Source organism: Pezoporus flaviventris, unplaced genomic scaffold (genome assembly GCF_033815535.1).
Source record: "Pezoporus flaviventris isolate CSIRO_AGI_PZ_B2104156 unplaced genomic scaffold, CSIRO_AGI_Pfla_v1 ptg000213l, whole genome shotgun sequence".
Lineage (NCBI taxonomy): Eukaryota > Metazoa > Chordata > Aves > Psittaciformes > Psittacidae > Pezoporus > Pezoporus flaviventris.
The window spans coordinates 8300154-8320037 of record NW_026892761.1 but is presented as its reverse complement, the minus strand read 5'-3'; the positions used below and the strand labels follow the sequence as shown (position 1 = coordinate 8320037).

Below are 19884 nucleotides of genomic sequence, written 5' to 3'. Positions count from 1 at the left end.
TATTTGTACAACACAAAACTGTATTTTTTCTCATTTTTTTTCTTTTTTGTTTTTATTTTCTCCTAGGTCTAAGGATACAAGTGCATGTTCTATGGAGTTATACCTGCAGTTCATCTCTTGAGGAAAAATGAATGGTGAAAGCTACTGAACTAAGCTGTGATTGTACTATATATAGAAACACTACAGTTTTATAATACTGGTTCTGTTAACATTTTGTACCAAATAGCCATAAAAAGTAGTCTAAACAATTGGGTTATGAAGGTGTGTGGAGAATGTTTATCTTGACATTGACTTTTAAGTATTTTTCATTAGAATTAATTGACCAAATATTAGGTAGGAATTATATTTTTACATACTTGAGTGCTGCTGAAGAGTTTCTCTTTGAAAGAATATATAATCCTTGCACCTCAGGTAACTGTAAATACTGAAGTTGAAATCCTATTGGCTTAATGCTTCTTTTTCATAAGGTTGAAAGTTTCTCATCTTTTTTTTTTCTGTTGAACTATGTTAGTTTTTTAAAACAATTTCCAAATAAACTGTCTGAAACTGTCCAGTTAATAAATGTTGTCAACACCGAAGCAATGGTGCTGCCATTTTGCTTGTATATGTTTGTATATGCTGCCTTGTATATGTTTGGACCATAATGTGCTGGGGAGGGATCTGTTTCTCTGGGGTTGTTTCCAGCATATTTTTAAATGCAAGGGTGAGGCAATACTTGACATTTGGATTTCAGTGTGGTGTTCCTGAAATGTGGTTGGATCCTTCTCTTGGCATTGCTTGCTGTTCTTCAGAGAAGCCTTTTAAACATCTCTACCAACATACAAACTTTTACAGCAGCAAATACCTAGGACTTGCATGAGAAACAATATTAATCTAAATGTTTCAAATGTTTAGTTTTGTACTAAACTCAGTACAGTTACATTTAGAGGAGAAAACTACTTTGCACCTTTGTCCAAACTGTAAAGTCACAAACAGACTTGCAATATGAATATGGGATCTACAGACTTCAAAAAGGGATATGGCTATGGTATAGCCTGCTTGACTGTGCTTGGAAGCTTCTTGATGTCGAGTTTTAGCATATAATGGGTGTTTAAAATAAGTGAGAAATAACCTGTAAATGGGAGAATATCTCCTTTTATTTTTGTGTGAAGACAACAAGTTTTTTCTAATGCACATGCAGTTTAATTTTTGTAAAGGGAAGATGGCCAGTTACCAGCCAGTAAAGCACAGTTGTTGCATATTTTGACTTGCATTCCCTAGTTGCTTCTCACAAAGCCTGTAAAGACTTAATTCCTTCTGTACCTGACTTTGACTTCCATATATTTTAGTAAAACAACAAAAATGAATAATTTTGCACTGTTCATTTTGCTCTCTTCCCTCACACAGCAAATGTAAGATAGCAAAACCTGGAAACTCTTGTTTTTTCATTATGCAACTTGAGATGTTCCAGTTGTATGTCTTAGTTCCTGTATATGGGACCTATTTTTAATGTCTCTGTAAACTGGCGATGTAATGAAGTGCTGTGTATCAGGAAATTGTACACTATTTACCTTTTTTCCTGTTCATAAGCTGAGCCATATGTACATAATCTAGATTTTTGGTTTCCTAGTTTTGCACTTTTATAGCCTATTTTTTGAAGATGAATCCACTTGGAAAATGGTTAATCTATTTTTTTTGCGTGATCTTTCAATGAGTCTTATAGAATGCATGCTGTAACGATCATGTGTACCTTATGGGGTTCTGTGATTTAAAAGTACGGGGCTGGGTTTTAGAATGTTTCAGCAAACACACCTAAGACTTGTTTGTTTTTAATCTCCCTTCATGCTGGTACAGTTTCCCTCAAGGCTTTTTTTGGGTAGGTATCTTGGGGTTGGAATGAAAAATGGGCATGAAAAGACTTATTTTATGGCAGCTCAGCCCTGTACTTCAGAATACACTTTGCCCGTCAGTATTAACTATTGGGATACTACTGGTTTTGTATGTTTCTTTGGAAATAACAGTGCATATATAGAGGTACAAATTGTTGATTTTTTTTTTTTTTTCCTTTATGTATTTATTTCATTCCATTTTGTTTTATTTTAATTGTTGAAACCGGAAGTCATCAAGCAGTAGGCACACATTACTCATTTAATTTATGATGTATTTCACTTTAGTTGAGTATATTATTACATGTGGATGTAAATATAGACTTGGTGTTTTGCAAAACTGGTTTGTGTGTCTTGCTTTTAAAGCTTGAAGTGAGTTGCCTGGAATCTCATGTTCACTTGACCTTTTTGTCATACTTGCACTGCTGGGGAGGGGGGAGAAGGAGAGCCTGCCAATAACCAGAACCAAATTCATGCCTAGTTCAGTTTCTTATATGAAAATACTGAGTCACTTCCCAGAAAATCTGTGAGGCTGAAGAGGAAAATTCTTTAACATAATGAAAAAAACTTGTTTCTTTCAGTTGTTTTCCTTCTAGAAAGGAAATTGAGTTATTGTATGCAATTTTTGTGGTCATAAAATAGAGGGGAGCAAGGATTTGTTTTATGGTGAAGCTTCAGAATTTGTATGAGCTTAAACTGTTTGTGAAACCAAATGAGTTCTGAGAAATTTCTAGGTCTGATGTGTTCTTGTTAAACCTCGCCAACAGATCTGACCATATCTCAAAACTAGATTGTGAGTTTGAAAGACAGCTAGAAAATACTTATCAAAGGCAATTAATTCTCCAGAGAAAGGGAGCTCATCAGATGAGAGTCTCAATATACATCAACTGTATTCAGGGTCACTTGTATGAGTGACCACAGCCTTGTTGACATCACAGGTTCAGCTTTTGATTCCTGTGCTTAGCTGGTGCTTGTTGCCATGATAAGGCTGGTAGAAGCAGGTTAGACTAGTTTCTTCAATAAAAGCAGTGCTGTTTGGGGAGGATAAAAGCTTCAAAGTGTGGGAGCTTAATAAAATCATGTGGTGTGTGTGGATCTGTCACTTGCTTTGGAAATGGCTTTGTAAGTCCTCTTTATGGTCAACCACAGCTTTCCTTTGGTGCCTCTTAGGAGTGCCAGGAGTCCTTCTTTATTATGCCTTTAGTAGTTTCAGATCAGCTAGGCTGACTTAAAGGTAATAAATATGTATTCCAGTGACTTTGGGTATTGGATGCCTGCATTGCCATACCAATTTATGAGTTGTGCAAGCTGTTGAATTAAAAGTCATATTAAAGGGAATATCTCGTTAACTGATTGAGAGGGAGTTGTTAGATACAGAACCAGTGCAAGGGTATTCAACTGAAGGTTGAAAAGTCTTTTTGGCTTCAAATGCTTTGCATCTTTGAACAGCGTGGGATTTTTGGAGGTGCTACTGTGTCTGTTTTGTCATGTAATTAGTTTCTCATTTGTGAGCTATGTTAATACTGCTAAAACACTTTTTTTCTGCTATTCTTTTGAGATAAAGGCTATTCCCAGCCAAAGATGGGTTAATGGAAAGGCCACTGGGAGAAGGCCAAAACCAAAGAGATGGAGGCAGTGGGTAAAGCCAGGGTCTTTTTTCACTGTTGGGGTTGGTAAAGATGCTGGAGCTGAGGTGTTGATAAGTCATGCTCTCAACCCCTTGGGCTGCTCTGGTTTCCACCATGAGCATGCCAGTGAAGCCCTGCTTTTGCATGGTAACCTGTGGAGTGCCAGGTTCTGCTTGTTACCCTGCTTGGAGGTATCAGAGGACTTAAAAGTTCTGTCTAGAATGGTGGAAGACACTGTTAAGACCAGCATCAAAACATGTGTTTGAGGGATCTTCCTAGGCTTTTAATGAATTACCAGTGAAGATACATAGACTACTGTATGTCATGAAAACATGAAGAAGCAACACTCTTTTATGAGGAAGAATATTAAATTACAAAGCAGCTTCTTTCCCTTTGTGAAATCAAAATATACGATTGTGTTACTGAGCCGATTTCTCTGTTCATTTGCTCACATTTGAGAAAAGTGCATTTAATTAGGATTAGCAAGTCTCTAAATTGCAGATGGTTCTCAGGGGAAAAAATAATTATGAGTGCATTCATGACATTAAAATCAGTACATTTAATTCAATTTCATCTTAATATTAATTCATAACATCCAAAGTAGTAGCTCCTGCAGAAGATATTCTCATGATTTAGGCTTACTGGTGAAAATGAGATCCAGCATTTCCAAACATGCTACAGCATGATTACCATGTGTAATTATGCAGATTGAGTAGCTACAAGCTAATTACAAGCATGCCCATTTTGACATGTACTGTCATCTGTAACAAGGGTCAGTTTTACGATATACAGTTTGGAATTCGTTATTGGTAGGTGCAGTCTAGTACTGGGTCGCACGTGAAATACTGGGAAGACCAGTAGCTATGGGCGCATCATTCCAGAGGGAGGGCTGCTGGGTTGAGCGTAATGAAGGAAACCTGGATTTTGGTAATACCGCTCCCTCTTTGGAGGTTTTCTCCCGTTGCTGTGGGCTGAGCTGAGGAGGTCACTTCTGCTGTTCTGTGACACTCACAAACACGTCTCTCCCTCTGTAAAGTGAGAAAAGGCTGTTACCAACAGTCTGTGTGGGGAGCACCCCTAAGAAGAGGCAGCATCACCCCATTACTTGCTCTTACAGGCGTGGATGAAAGGGCAGGACTGTGATCAGGAGATGCGGAAAAAGCAATCACAGCATCGGGGTCCTTCCTGCTCATGGGAGTGCAGAGCGTGTTTGGGCATTAGATGGCGGTGTTGGCAAGAGAGAGCCAGGGAGCTGAGGAGCCCTGAGCAGCCAGGCTGGCTGCCTGTCCTAAGGCCGAGGTTGCTTTAGATTCTTAAATTCCTTAGCAGCTGTATAAAAGCAGATAGAAATAACACAAAGGCAGAACTGCCCCGGAACAGACCATACACGCAGAAAGAGGTTGATCGAGTTGAATAATCTGTAGCAGAAATCACAGCACAACTAAAGAGCTTCACTGACAAGTGAGATGAACCGAAGGGAATCTGTAGATACAGAAATGTTATCTCTGGTTTTCTCTTCTCACCCTATCAATATTTACTGAAATGTGTTGCTACAGAGCAGATTTAGTGTGCAGTTTAGCTGCTGGCTACCATTATTTTTGACTGCTCGAGATTTTACAATTAATTAAATGATGCATTTAATAACGTGGTGCACATCACTGTGAGACTCATCTCTCCGTGTGATTCTTAGGTACAAAACTGTTTGCAGATCTGGTCTGATAAATAATTACTGAACGCTTTGGCATTTAAACTCATTTTACACGTCTAAAATATTTTCATTAATCCTCTCTGAAAGTCATGACCCAATTAATGATTTTTGTCTTGGTGAATGATCACTTGCAACGAACCTTTCTGGGATTTCATTCCTCTATCTTCAGTGTGGTTATTGGAACAAGTGCTAAATAGCGAGCCAGAGCCTGTGGTAGCTGTCTGAGCGGAGGAAACAACAGGCTGCTCAGGTTTCTGATCATTCTGGAAAATCAGGGAATAGTTTTCACTTAAAAAATGCCCCCTCTTATCAAATAAAAAAGAAGGTTCCCGCTTTGTCATGAAATATGTTATTGCGGTTTAGGGCACTTCTGAAGTTTTAATATATATATGTATGTGCTCAAAAATCTAATTAAACTTTGCTAAATAAAGCAAATGAAATTTTAATGTCAAAGTTGAGCATAAATAGTTCAGAGGAAAGAGAAGATCAGAACAACTGAGTGAAATTAGAATTAATTTAATTAATGCCAAAGCAGATTTTCACCAAACTTGCACTTCTTTAACTCCTGTGTTCTTCCAGCTCTCTCCCACCACAGCCTCCCAGCAGTCTGCAGCTCTGCAGCCAGCAGGCCAAAACATCTGCTGGTTTCCATCCTTGACCTTATCATTATTGTCCAGATAACACCTTTTCCAGGCTCAACTTTTCGGTAAGCTTCAGTGCAAATAGAACCTTGGCTGAAGGCTCTTCCCAGAGGTAGCATTGGGCACCTGCTCTGTGCATCCACAAAGTCGAATGAAGGTGAGATTTGGTACTTTGTAATTGCTGTTTCTTTTTGATTTACCCTCAGCATTGTGTTAGGGTTTGTATTCCTTGTCTCCCTCCCTCTGCAACTGTTGTGTGAGGTTAAAGGGTAACTGGGCTCAATGTTTCTGTTCACATTGGGTCTGGTAAAAGTCTGTTTTTAGCAGAACCTAAACCTGGGCCTTCGACATTTTGACAGAATCTGTTTTCAGGTTGAAAAATTTTTTTCCCGATAAGAATTTGGGTTGTTTTCCTGTTTGACTCCACAAGCCTGAGCTGATCATCTTTAAAGCATTAGCACAATTGCTTACAGATGGACTTTCTATATAGAAAAAGTGATTTCCCCCTTCTCTAACCTAGCGTTATTGCTGTTTTCCTAAGCTCAGGGGCCTCTCATTTTGTTAATTTAACCTGAGTGTATTCTGGGGTGAGTTTATCCAGAGCTATTGATATTTCATTAGGTAGTTTGGGAAAACAAGCAAATAGAATTCCTAAACGCCTTTGATGCTGCTCAGTTCTTGTCAAGTGCATGGGAACACTTGAATGTCGCAGTGTTTCAAACGGTTTAGATTCAGTTTTGGTTCTGGCTTTCTGGTTTTTTTTACTTGTCAGTGATTTCTGACACTGGAATTACAAAGCCCAGTTTTGGAACACCTTAATCACACCTGAACTGCATCGTGTCACTGACCTGCATGCTCAAAAAGCCAGATTCAGTGAATTTGGTTGTGAATGCTTTAAAAATGAGGATCAGTGATAGTCTACCAGCAAAAAGGGCTTCTTGGTGGACAGCCAGCTCTGGTAACTGAGGAACCATAGCTATACCTGCATCATTCTAAATTAAAGTTGAGTATTAACATAAAGCTGGCATCCATTTCTAACCATGTAACTTCATATTTAAGGTGTATTTCCTGGGCAATATGTCTTTTATGTAATTTAATGTTGCCTTTGCTGTAGCACCTGAAATGTCCAAGCTCAGCATCACAGCCCTGTTCTGTCTGGTCCCTGTAGGAACAACCCCAGGCCAGTCTCTCCAGTGTTTGTTACAAAGGTGGCGTTCATCACCACAGCTAGACAAAGCCCCTAAATGCATCAGAGCCATTGAAGCACCATTTCACCAGCACAAGTATGTCTTTTCCCTATTAAAAATGTTGTAAATACCTTTCTAGTGACAGTACCATTGCAATAAATACTTTCAGCGTGTGGGCGGGCTTGTTTCCCAAATGCTCTTGTTAGTGTTGAGGTTTATCTTGATTGTCTCTGCAAGAAGCCTCCTCTCCTCTCTCACTAAGGCCCTCCAGATACGTGATACACTTCATATTTCAGGGCCTCAGGTGTATTTTGCAGAACCACCAGGGGCAGCAGCCAAGGTCTTAGCCAGGTTACTGCTTGGCCTGCAGAAACCTTTGCCCAAGTCCTAAATTTTACAAAGCAGAGTGGTTTGGATGCTGCTCCACAAGACTGCAGAGGGCTGATGTGCTGAGGAACACAAAGGCAGCATCTGAGCTATGTTTCCCTAAAGCACAGCTTGGTTAAGAACACCTTTAAGGCACACTGTTGCTTAAGGTGCTGCAAAGCCCTAGGGTAGAGGGAGCTGTATGCCTACTGTCTTGTGCTTTCTTTACCCTACCACTGTATCCTCTTACTGAATCCCATATGAGCACATCCCTTTTCCTGCTTGCTCGTTTGTGGTGCCAATTGTGCTGCTGATCACCAAAAGCAGGGCATGCGAGCAGACATAGTTTGAGGAGGGGCCTGTTCAGCCCCTGGGTACACGTAGCCTAAGTCTTGCTGTGCATTTGGTGCCGCTGGTAAGGACCAGCTCCATGCAGCCTGAACTTTACTACTCCATTTTTGGACTGTTTTTCTTGTGATATTCATTACTTCTCTGTCCATGAGGTCTGGAGCCCAGTTAAAAATGCTGATTGCTCCAGAGTTGCCTCTGAGCTGGGGCTGAGGAGCCAGTGTGAGCAGGGACCAGATGCTGCAGGTACGCAGGGTCGCCTTGTGTGCCTCCAAACTTTTGTTTTCCCAACCATAAATCTTGTTAACAAAGTGCCCTGTGTGACAGAATCCCCTCGGGGTGCTGTGCCGGCTGTGCTGTGCTCAGCAGCCCTGCCACAGGACACCTCAGGAACATGGGATGAGCCACAGTCATGCCCAGCTGTCAAGCGATGGCCCCATGCAGAGGGGTCCCCAGCCCCAGTTCCACCTCATCCATGGGGGATCAGGGCACTGACAGGGGATGTGTGTGAGGGCAGCCAGTTTGTGTGGCACTTCTCTGCTGTTAAACCTCAGAGCAAAGAGTGGGCCCTTCCCGTTCAGTGGTCTCCAGAAGGCCAGGTAATCCCACAGCCCCAGCCCCTGGCCAAGCCCTCCTCTCCTTCCTCCCATAGACTTGATGTCCCACATGAACTCCTCCGTACCGCAGCCCTGGTGCCCTTCCAGGGCTAATCGATGTCTCCTTAGCACCCAGACCTCACTGTTAGACCAGCCATTTAAATGCAAAGGTAGGCAGAATTAGATTTATTCCTGAATTGTTGAATAATGCAATATCCTCGTTGTACGTAAAGAATCACAAACGGCCCAGCCTGGTTTTCCTATGAAAACATTGAACTTTTATTAAATCAAGACAGTTTTAAGGAACAGAAAAAAAAAAAAAGCAAGCAAACCCAACTGAACCAGCTTTCAAAGCTGCCCTGTAGCCAAAACATCCATCTGAGAAGCTGAGGGCTTGATTTTGTTTGTTTGTTTGCTCTCCTGTTGGAGTGTCTCACCAATAATTAAGAAAACACAGACAACAGATACGAGTTCAAACCCTTGGAATAAATTAGATCAGTCTCTTCATCCTGCTGAGAGCTGCCTGCAGTTGGCAGTCTCCATCCACATGGGAACGCTGCAGCACAGGCTGGATGATGCAGGGCTCCAGGACAGGGTGGGCAGGGCTCCTTGAGGACCACAGTCCTGGCCCCGCAGCCCCACGGGATGGCATGAGCCAGGGGTCATGAGCAAGGGCAGCAGGGGAAAACATGCTCCAGTGGCACGGGTGTTGCTGCTTCGGGGTCAGCGCCTTGTGCCTGTCAGGTGAGGCTCCCTTCAGGCCAGGATTTGGCCCTGTACCTATAAAACATGCCTGAACCATTAACTGCTCTTCCCGGGAAAGTGGTAGAGGACCCCATGCTGGAGTTCAGTCAGAAAGGCTAGACAAAGCCCTGGGGAGCGGTCTGTGGGGAGCAAACCTGTATTGGCAGACAGCAAGATAAATTGGATGATCTAATAGTCCTTTTCCATCTCTAAGTTTTATGATTCATTTGTTATTTTAGCCATCTATAGATATTTTTTATTTTACCCTAGAGGGGTTTCTTGAAATGTGTGCAATATATTCCTTTAAAAAAAAAAACAAAATTCACTTAAAAAAGTCAGTGTTGCAGGATCCAAGGCACTGTCTCCTAAGCATATTTGCTAACGAACCACCTGGTGTGTAGAGGTTGAATGGGGGCTCCTAAAGGTCAGCCATGGGGGGGCTGGTGTGGGATGGTCACACCAAGGAGTGTGTGGTGGTAGAAGGGTGCAGAGCCTTGCAATGGTCATGGGCAGCTGAAGAAGGGGTGAGTGATGCCTTGGTGGCTCCTGACCTCCAAGCCAGGCTGGAAGGACCCTGAGAGGGACTTGGGAAAGGCAGGAGGATATCAGAGGAGAAAGTGATGGTGGAGTGAGGGGAGCTCACCCTGCACTTTCCTCCTCTCTGCTCTCCCTACCACAAGTGTGGGGATACCCATCCTCTCCTCCAGTGGCCAGGGACCAGGTGCATAGGATGCTCGGCCCCCGGGACTGCAGCCGCTTCAGCAGCCAGGCTGATGCAAGATGGGCTCTGCTGCTCATCGTGGCGAGGAGGAGCAGTGGCAATTGAACACGGCTACAGGTGAGACTGCGCCCGTCCAACCTTACCGAGCACAAGCCTGGACTCTCTGCCATGGAAAGCTGCTTCTCTTTGGCAGTCAATAATCCATCAGGGCCGGGGCGGCAGCGGCGTGCGCCGCCGCACTCGGGTGTGTGACACATCACCCCGCTCCCAGGGACGTTACGGGGGACGAGGGAGTGCTTAGGGAAACTAAGTGTTAAACAGAGCCATCTGTCTGAGGTGGAGCACCGGGAGAAGGGTGTTTGGTATCTCAATCATGCCTGGTTTATGGCTAGCGAGCCTTGAATTTGTGTGACAGCAGCCCAATGCCTCGCTGTAGATTACACCATAAATAACACAGGCATGGAGTGGTCAGAGGAGCCAGATGAGGGAAAGGAAAAAGATCCGTAGAAACAAATGCAGGGTGCGGAGCTGGATTTTCCTTTTTCCTTAGTTTAAGTGATTATTATTTAAGTGAAAGGAGGCTGCTAGAAATTGTTCCTGAGTTGTACTGAAACAGGCACACTCCTGTGGTTTTTCTATTCCCACAGCCTCTCCAGGTCAGTTTTTTTCTCCCTGCAGAGAAAGGAAAGGGGAAAAAAAAAAAGAAAAAAAAAAGGAAAGAAAGAAAAGAAAAACCCACACAAAAATCAATCCATCAAATGTCATTACAGATTTATTAAGCCTGATGTAGAAAGACTTTTAACAGTAACATCTTCAGAAAGCATAAAAAGAGCACTTCTGTTCAGTCTTGTGCTTTGAAAATCTAAATATATTTTTATCATATAAATAATTCTTTTCATGTTTTAAGTGCATCTGTTTTTTTTTTTCTTTTTTTTTTTTCCTTTTCAAATTTCCATTTTACAATTGGCCAAAACTGAAGTCTGCATTGACTGAAATGAAGCCATTTGCAAAGCTAATGATGTTGTGAAGCATGTCTATGGTGAACCATATCAGCTAGATTTCAGAAAGGTAGTTCAATGAGTGCAGCATTAAAATGAGGGACAGCCTCCAGCAAAATCATAATTGAACACACCCAAGTCCTTAATGTCTGCAGTTGGGTTTCCTGATGCAAATTACGATAACATTTCAGATGTGAGCAGTCGCTTTCCAATAGCTGCAGTGGAAAAGAGACATTTTATGCCACAAAGGAAAGAATTACCATGTTTAAAAATGTAAATAATATATGTATAGAAACCTTTTTTATGGAAATGAGGCATTCAGGATTATGTGAACAGTTTGGGCTATTTTTTTTCCTTTTAAACACAACAGATAAAGATGTGTGATTTATTATTCAGGGCTTTAATTACAGTTCTAAAACTGCAGTGATTTTATAAAAAAAAAAAATATCCCTGGCCATAAAAAGTGATGTTTTCTATGGTTAAGTTGAGGGATTTTTTTGTTGTTGTTGTTTTTACAATATATTTACCATGGTAAAAATACAGAAATAAAAATCACCATGAATAGAATCGTAGATTTCAATGCCGCAAAATCATACACAGAAATACATCTTAAATGCACTGGAATACAGTCGTCTTCCTGTATCAGAAAAGGCCTTAGATAAACAGGTTTGACCTGATTTAAATTTAATGAGATACATAGTCCTGATTGTTAATAATTGGTTTGGGGGAACCCAAAACAATAAAAGCAGTAATCTCCTCTAGTATAAATTATACGAATTTATTTAGCAATCAACCAAAGGGGGGAAAAAATGCCATTAACATTATCAATTTGTTTAGTTTAAGTTAGTTATAATAAGCAAATAATTTGAAGCAAAATTGCCAGCCTGCCTTTGAGAAAGCAAGGGAATATCGGGAAGATGCATCTCTGTGCTGATGCTTTGGGGCCACTAGGTGGTAGGGTCCTCCCAGCAGAAAGGGTTCTGCCATTGCAGGGACCATTCGTAATCATCAAACCCAAGTGAAACATGGTTTTGATTAAAACAGCCTGTTGGCTCAATAATCTTAGTAATTTTAAAAACATCCTTAATGTGGAAGAAGAACACTGCAATGTCAGAAATGGCCTTGGGGCCCATTATAAACAGCAACAAAATAAATAAGGAGGAGAAATGAGAGGTCATGAAAACAAAATTAAGCTAATGTTTCAAAGTTTGACAATTATGAATTGTTCCTCCAAGAAGATATTAAAAAAAATAATAATAATTCAGGCACTATTAGATAAAATACAAAGAGAATAATTGTACATGTATGAGTTTTCCCGTGGGACTAGCATGCTTTAAAAGCAAAACTTGACTTAGATTTCCCCTCTTCCCCCCGCCCCCCTTTATAGCCAGCAATTGGGCAGGTCTCATGCAAACACAGACTTGCATTTCAGAGTTCCTCCGAAAACTCATCTCGAATTCCTTTATGAGCCATTAAAAGATGATGACCAAGAAAACAAACAAACAGAAATTACAAGCATATTTTCTATATAAAAAAAAAGAGAGTATTTCCTGTCATGGACCAATTTTTGTAGGAAACCGAAACAAGCAAATATAACAAAATCTGTGTTCAGAACATGGCAATAGAGTTAATATATACAAATATGTACAGTATAAAAATGCATCAAAGGCGCGACTTTTCATCCAAACAAGCTGCAGTACACAATGAAAAGCAGCTTGGCCCCCCCTCCACTCTAAGTATACAGGCAATATATTCTATACAGCATGCACTTGTTACAAAATGAGTGCAGAAGCACTGAAACATTCTACAGATAAAGTCACTGTGAGTCCTCTCGGAAAGGAGTCCCATTCGCGTTGTTCATATAAAAAATGTGTTTAATCTTTCCGGGTTGAGATTTGTAGTATATACATTTATTTTTTTTTTAAGAGAAATGAGTGTTTGATTCTTTTTTTTTTTAAATTATTATTATTATTTTTTAAACAAAATTCTAGACCTAACACCATGGGTCACAGATGTAACCTGAAGATGCTGCCAATAACAAACTTACTACATACCACAAGCGCTGGGGCAGAGCAAAACCATCAGATTTACTATTATGGCCACTTATGCTTTGTTATTTAGAATGGGGGTGGATCTCTCATGATTGCTGCTGACATATTCAGCATAATAAAAACCAGAACAAATGTACAGAAAAAAAAACCAAACACAAAAGGATTAAGAAGTGGTGCCTGAGCACTAGAGACAAAAGGGCACATTGTACCAGAGACATATGACAGTGAAGTACCCTGAGCCAAATAAGCACTGTTTAGCTTGTCAGCTTTTGCAACCTGTATTGCACATTCCAGCATTTGCTGCATTATAAAGCCAAAATACTGTGCTGTACATCCTGAAGATATCTGCTGCCTCACTTGGTGCCAGCAGTGCCCAGCTGTTACTTCAGCCCCAGCATCATTGCCTGTTCATGAGCAGACACACACCCGCACACTATACCTTATGTGTGCAAAAGCATGTGAGTATGTATAGGAGAAAAGGTCTGTATCTCACTGCAAATCTACCTTGATATATACAGGTATGTATTGTTTTAATGTTACATGAGTAGTTAGTAAGTGCCCATATAAATCTTCCACATTTGAGACAATTGCAAGGATGTTTAAGTACTGTAAATGCATCCCTCACCTGGGCTGATGCCCATGTGGGGATGTGGCTTTCAAGGAAAAGCATTCCTTGCATTTAGTGTAGCTGCATTTTTGCACGATGTTATTTTTGTTTTCTTTTTAAAATATTGATTTTTTTTTTCCTGTTATCTCATCTAATGAAAGAATTTGTTGCCTTTACTTAGATAAAAAAATAAAGTAAAAAAGAAAAAGTTTGCTCAGCTAGATGGTATTGGGCTCAAGTGGAGATGTTCGATCTGCCAGGATTAGTATTTAATCTGTTGTCTCAAACAGGGCTTTTTGCAAAGGCCTGAAGACATTTCATGAGCTGAGAGTGATGATGAACTGGAAGTTTATTACTCTGCAGTTAATTCCAGTGGTACAGCTATTTCACTTTTAAAAATGCTCTCAAAGAAAATATTGGACAGACACTTTTGAGCAAGAATCACCAGTGTTACCTTCAGCCTCATCTACTGAAGGATACTGGGATAAAAGTGCTTGCACTGGTATAAAAGTGGTCTAGCAAAGCAAAATAAGCTGTACCAGTATAAAGTGCTTTATAGAGACACAACTGTTTTTACATGAGGACTTTCACCAGCATAGTCACATCAATAACAAAGTTTTGCACTCACTTCCCTGACATAACTATAAAACTTCTGAAGTGCAGCCTGTGCCTTAGATTTAATCTGTGCTGAGCTAGAGACTGGTTGCTGAAGATGTTTTCACAACCATCTATAAACATGGTAGGAATCCCCGGTTAGGAGCATAAGGACAGTGTTTGGAGTCACGTAGGCAGAGGGTAAATATACTGAATTCAAAGGAGTAGCTCTGGATTTACACTGGAATAAATGCATTCAGAATCTGGCTTCTGTGTTTTAGATATTGGTATAAAGCTGAAGGCTGAAATGAAGTTGGAGGGAGGCGGCTGCAGGGAGGATTAGGAACATGCTGGCACAACACGGCACAGTGCGTGTGGGATGCACACCCAGGTTTTATGCTTGGCGCATGTTCACTTGCAAAGGTATGTTGGCTTTTTATTATCACCATAAACCCATTGTTTTTATTTTGTATTCTTTCACTTCAGCAGGCAATTGGGGAATAAAATCCTTAATTTCTATGTGCTTGTATGAAGTCAACCACTGCAGGGAATAATTAAGAAGAAAAAAGAAAATCCAGGAAGCATTTCTACACAATGGCTCATCAGGGCCATCAACAGAGAGACTTATCTTGACTCCAGGTGCTGAAAAATTAGGGCCTCAGCTTGATGAAACGTGAATTGAAATATAGCTTCAGATGCATGTCATTTATTCTACAGGTACAACTTTCAAATGTTCTATTCACTGTGGTCTAATGTCACATATCAAAAGGCTCAGTCTACACCTCTCAATGTCCAGCTCCAACTCTTCACCACCATTACTGAAAAGTTTTTAGTTTTAGTGAAATTCAGCAACCTCTTATTGGTCATTCCCAACTGAGAACAGAGGTTTGGCAAAAAGGAAAGTTGCAACCTGTGGGATCACTTGTGAGGGAGAGCAGGAAAATCAGGCCAGCAAAACCACACTGTCACTGACCCCATTGTGGCTTTGAAACTGAACAAAAAGCTGGTCTGAGGCCTCTTGGATGGCCAATAGCCAGGAATGACAACTATGTAGCTCCTAAACACACATCCTGGGAGCAAAAGTAATATGTTAGGCTGTACTGTGAGAAGATGGGCACGTATCAGTAATGCTTTTCAAAATATATAGAGGTGGTTATATCAGGGCTCTTGCTTGGGGACAGATGGCCTCTAAAGCCTGCTGTAATTGCAACATATTGATCTGGAATCTGTGATCAATACTGTCTTTATAGAGAGAATTTTAAATATAAATTGCATCGTATATCTGTTTGTGAAGGCAAAAGCCCTGTGTGACGAGATCCAACTCCACTTAGCCACGGCGCTTTCTCCAGCCTGAGAGCTATGATGGCAGCAGGGAGGGGACAGTGGCCTCAGCCCAGCCTGGCCTCCGACACTGAACAGAGTCGTTTTTTTCTTGGGAATAAATCTCTGCCAAAATGAGGTTGCCATCTTCCATCCCCTTGTGTTTTCTTAGCAGGTTTGGTTGCAAGACAATATTCACAGCAAGACCAAAGCAACTGGTTGACCTGAGCAGCTGTGCTTGAACCAGAGCAGCACCTTCATGGCAGGACTGGGACATTGGGAATTAGCAGAGGGCAATTCTACAGAAAGGAAATGGTCCCCTTGGGTAGCTCTCACACAGAAACTGCCCTGCACAAAACCTGTTCCTTTCGTACTTTCCTGCTAACCAAGGGCAGCTCACTTTCCTTGCAAAGCCATGGAGAACATTCCTTTCTACTTTAGGAACTGAACTGTGGGTATTAATTAGGCAATAAATCTGGCTTTTTATCAGGACACAATTAGGGAAAGAAAAAAAGACCAAAAATTGAAGGAAACAGTCCTTGCCATCTGAATGTGTTAGGGCTGACTCAATAGCCTGTAAAACTGGCTTGGAAGGCTTCAACCCCTATCATGTTAATACATAATTATTGATTTTTAAAATGACTCCTTCCATCCTCCATGATCGCTGAAAAAGCTAGGGAGGTCAGTCGTGTAAATACTTTCACAAGTAGGCAATAAAGCCCATGACAAGTTGCATTGACAAGTAATCACTGGACAGGTTTGTTAGTAGATTCTCAGAGAGCTTTTTTAAACCAACAATTATTACTGTACTAATGACAGCCAATTTTAAAAGTAAGTGTCCTTCTCCCTCTCAGCTTAAATAATAAGATCCTGGAAAAAACACCTGAGTGTGATTCACTGAAATTCTTATGTATTAGGCTCCAAAGAGATGCTAATTACATCTCTCTCTTTTAAAACAGAGCATGTTTGTTAAGGTGATATGGTTTAGTTTGACATGGATGGTGGTGGGAAGGAAACTATGGTTCCTGAATAAATCTCTCAAAGCAGTGCATAAGGATAACACTTCTTACTGCTTTATTGCAGTGCAAGAGCATAAAGAGCTTGGATATGTGGTGTATCAATATGCCACTTGTTAATAAGCAAGGATTTGAATCATAAATATTTGGCTGTTTGATCACCAGGCTTTTAATTAATGTTTTTGATGATCTCCAATAAGAATAAAAGTCAGAAAGATAGATATTGAGTAGATACGACAGAGAAAAGATGCAATGATTTTCTGTGTTACCTGATTTATATGACAGATAAACTATCACCTCATCCAGTTTCATGCAGGGAGAGAGGAGAGACATACTTTTTTTATATCATATTGTAAAAAAAAAAAGTCACTTAATTCAAATATGTACCTAAAATGTTCCCAGAAGACAGCGATGCAGGCAAAATAATCAAGGTTTAGCACTGTGTAATAAAGGTTTGTGGCCAGATTTTAAATGAAGTAGCTATTTCCACACTTGCCTGTGTTGGAGTGAAGCTTCCTGAGCAGAACATGCCTCTGGGACAGCTGAACCTCCCTTGGGTGCACCAGTCCTCAGCTGCGGAGTCCCAGGTGCCAGCACAGTTGGGGATGTGTGATGGTGGGACCATGTTTCCTATCACCACCCCACTGCTCACTGGGTTTGGGGCACCAGGAAAGCCTCTTTTCTGCCAAAATTGAGCAGTTGGTGCCCCAAAGAGCCCCATTCTTGGATGCTGTGGGCCACCCTTTTGTGGGAAGTGTCCTCCTCACTCCCAGCAGCAGCCGATGTTGGCATCCGTGTGGCTCGGACGTAGCAAAGCATACTGCACAGAGGGTTTCTACCAAAGCAGATGGCCCCGCACAGGGTGCAGGATCAGGGTCATCTGAAGTCAGTGGGAACGTCACCCATTGGATGCCACGATAAGCCAAATATTTTTTCCTAGAGCATCCAAAAAAGAGTGGGGCTGGAGATAGATACACACATGATTTATCCCAGGAGGCATTTTACCGTGGTGCTTGCTGCCTTTGGGTCTGGGGCACAGGACCCACCTTGTGCAACTTCACTTAATAACTCTGAACTGGGCTGTGCAATTTAACAGCTTCTGAGGAGCTCAGTGCTAATGCATTGATTTTGCTTTAATAGAATTTTGTTGTCAATGGCTGGTGCTCAGCACGGCACAGGCTTCAATCTTAACCCATCTGAAGGCTCTGCTCGTTTCCAGTTGAGCTCCATTCATTTCCAGTTGAATAGGTTAAGCAAAGACAGACCTCACTGTTCTCAATTCACTTTATGATCCTCCCATCATAAAAAATAATATCAGCACCTTGCTTTTCATGTCAGAACTACATTTGAGCTGCTATTCCCTATGCCCATGAGTAAATCCCATAAAAGCCGCCCCGTTGTACTGTCGCTATTTTTCCTTGTGGATGATTGATTGATGGATGAGTGCTGACACTTCAATGAAGCTATTTCGACTGCCATCTCAATCCGATGATGTGAGGGGTATATTTTCTGTCCATGCCTCATTACTTCAGAATGACATTCCTGGAACTTCATTTACTTTTTCCCTCCTTCCCTCAAGCGCCATATTTTTTCCCATCTAGGTTATGCATGCCATAAAAAAAGCAATTTGCTATTATATGTGGCATAAGGGCAACACTTTCCCTAGGAGGTAAATAAGAAGGGCCTTTTTTTTCTCCTCCATGTTGAGTTTAGGGATCATGTCAAAATTTCCCAAACAATGCCAAAACAGGTCCTTCTGCACAAGCCACAGGGAATGCAATAAACATGTTTAGTCTGATTTCGTGAATGCTGCACTGCAATTATATCCTTCAACATCTAAACAAAAACAAGAGTAAAAGACACCCCAAAGCTCTCTCTTATTTGAGAATGATCCTCTTCTCAACTTGTGCCTAGCATACTTTGAATATTTCATTTGCAATGGAGTAGTGATTTGCAACCTGATGCAGACTTATTTTTCCTTTGAGGATAAGGGAAGTTCATCACTGGACACAGAGATGGGTTTGTCTACTGGAGGTTGCTTTCGCTGCAAGGAAATGCTCAGCGAGAGCAAAAAGGGCTGTGCCTGATTTTCCAAGCAGTGCACTAGGTAACATGAGACTCGTGACATTAGCATATCCTGGAAGATTTTGTGAGTTGACTCGGGACCCGATTTTAATCTGTGTAATACAGTATTCCCGTTAATAATAATGTATAATTAAGACATCCGTTAAAAATCCATAACGTTAATTTAATGGAGAAAATCTAATACAGTTCTATTGGAATTTTTACGTTAAATTAACTTTAACGGGCTTTTAATGGATGTCTTAATTAGATCTCATTATTAACGGGAATATTCCACAAATTAAAACAGGGACCTCAAAGTTTTAATGAAAAAAGTTACAAGCACAAATTTGAAATTGCCATCTTAGTAGCCCCCTTCTCCCCAGGTCTCGGTTGACTTGAAGTCAGCTGTGCTTCTCAGCCCATCTGTGCCAGGTCGGCCGGAGAGCATGAAGACCAGATTCTGATCTCATTTTCTGGTGGCATAAATCCAATGCAACTCCACCGACTCTAACAGAGAACTTCAGATTTACACCCACCTAACTGAGAAAGGAATTCTACTTTTGTTCTTTTATATCTATATATAGATATTTATATAGTGATATTTATATATAGATATACCTATATTTATATAATGTTCAATAATCTAATAATAGTACTTTTGTTTTAAAAATCACTCCATTGCATATGTCTCATCGTAAACCATAATGGAGACTTAAATATATATATATCTGAGGAATAAAACAAACTGAAAATAATCCATTTCAAACAAATCTTTGGCAGCAACATGGTTAAGCATAACTATTTGAACAACTTGCACAGAAGATTAACATTGTTCAGAGGTTTTTTGGCTCAGAATCTGTTTTAACTTAATAATTCTTGTACTTACTGTGATGTATTGATCCCTAGTGCAATGACTGGATTGGGCAACCCAGGTGCAACAGTAATAGCTGCACAGAATAGAAACATTTCCTTTAGACAAACTATCCCAAAGGGGTTATAAATAGGAAATGGACATTACCATGAAAAGTAAAGCTTCCAGTGTGACTGCATCTTGTGTAGCACACTTGGACATTAAACTATGAAGAATTTTTTTTTCCTGTCAAGTGTTACAAATTGACAAAATAAGTACATCAATGTTCTCAGTCATTATCTTACTTCAGTGGCACTTTGTTTTAGTGACAGCAAAAAGGGACAGTGGAGACCAGACAGCCCCAGTGCAGTTTATCAATGAAAATCTAATATCGTCCATAAGCAGGGGAGTGGAAATCAATACTTCATTACCAAATTGTTAGTGAGGATGAAGAAGAATAGCTGGAGTTTTTTTGGCAGTCTTCGTGGGCCAGGTTGCTGGGAGTTCAATGTCAGGATTGGAGTGCCGTGCAGGGTGCGGGAAGCCTGGGCTGGAGAGCTGGAACTAAGGCATTCGTCCT

General features: G+C 40.8%; 2 protein-coding genes across 4 annotated transcripts in view; one reads left to right on the top strand and one right to left on the bottom strand.

Moving 5' to 3' along the window:
- Positions 1–2205, top strand: part of ZNF217 (zinc finger protein 217) — a 28588-nt gene extending 26383 nt beyond the window's left edge. For both annotated transcript variants that reach the window (XM_061441807.1, XM_061441809.1), the window contains exon 6: positions 67–2205. The gene's annotated coding sequence lies outside the window, so the exon portion shown is untranslated. The remainder of the gene's footprint in view (positions 1–66) is intronic.
- Positions 2206–11308: 9103 nt separating this feature from the next.
- Positions 11309–19884, bottom strand: part of TSHZ2 (teashirt zinc finger homeobox 2) — a 228378-nt gene continuing 219802 nt past the window's right edge. For both annotated transcript variants that reach the window (XM_061441810.1, XM_061441811.1), the window contains exon 3: positions 11309–19882. Coding sequence is in view for 1 of the 2 variants with exons in the window: in XM_061441811.1 (XP_061297795.1) it covers positions 19881–19882 (2 nt within the window). In the remaining variant the exon portion in view is untranslated. The remainder of the gene's footprint in view (positions 19883–19884) is intronic.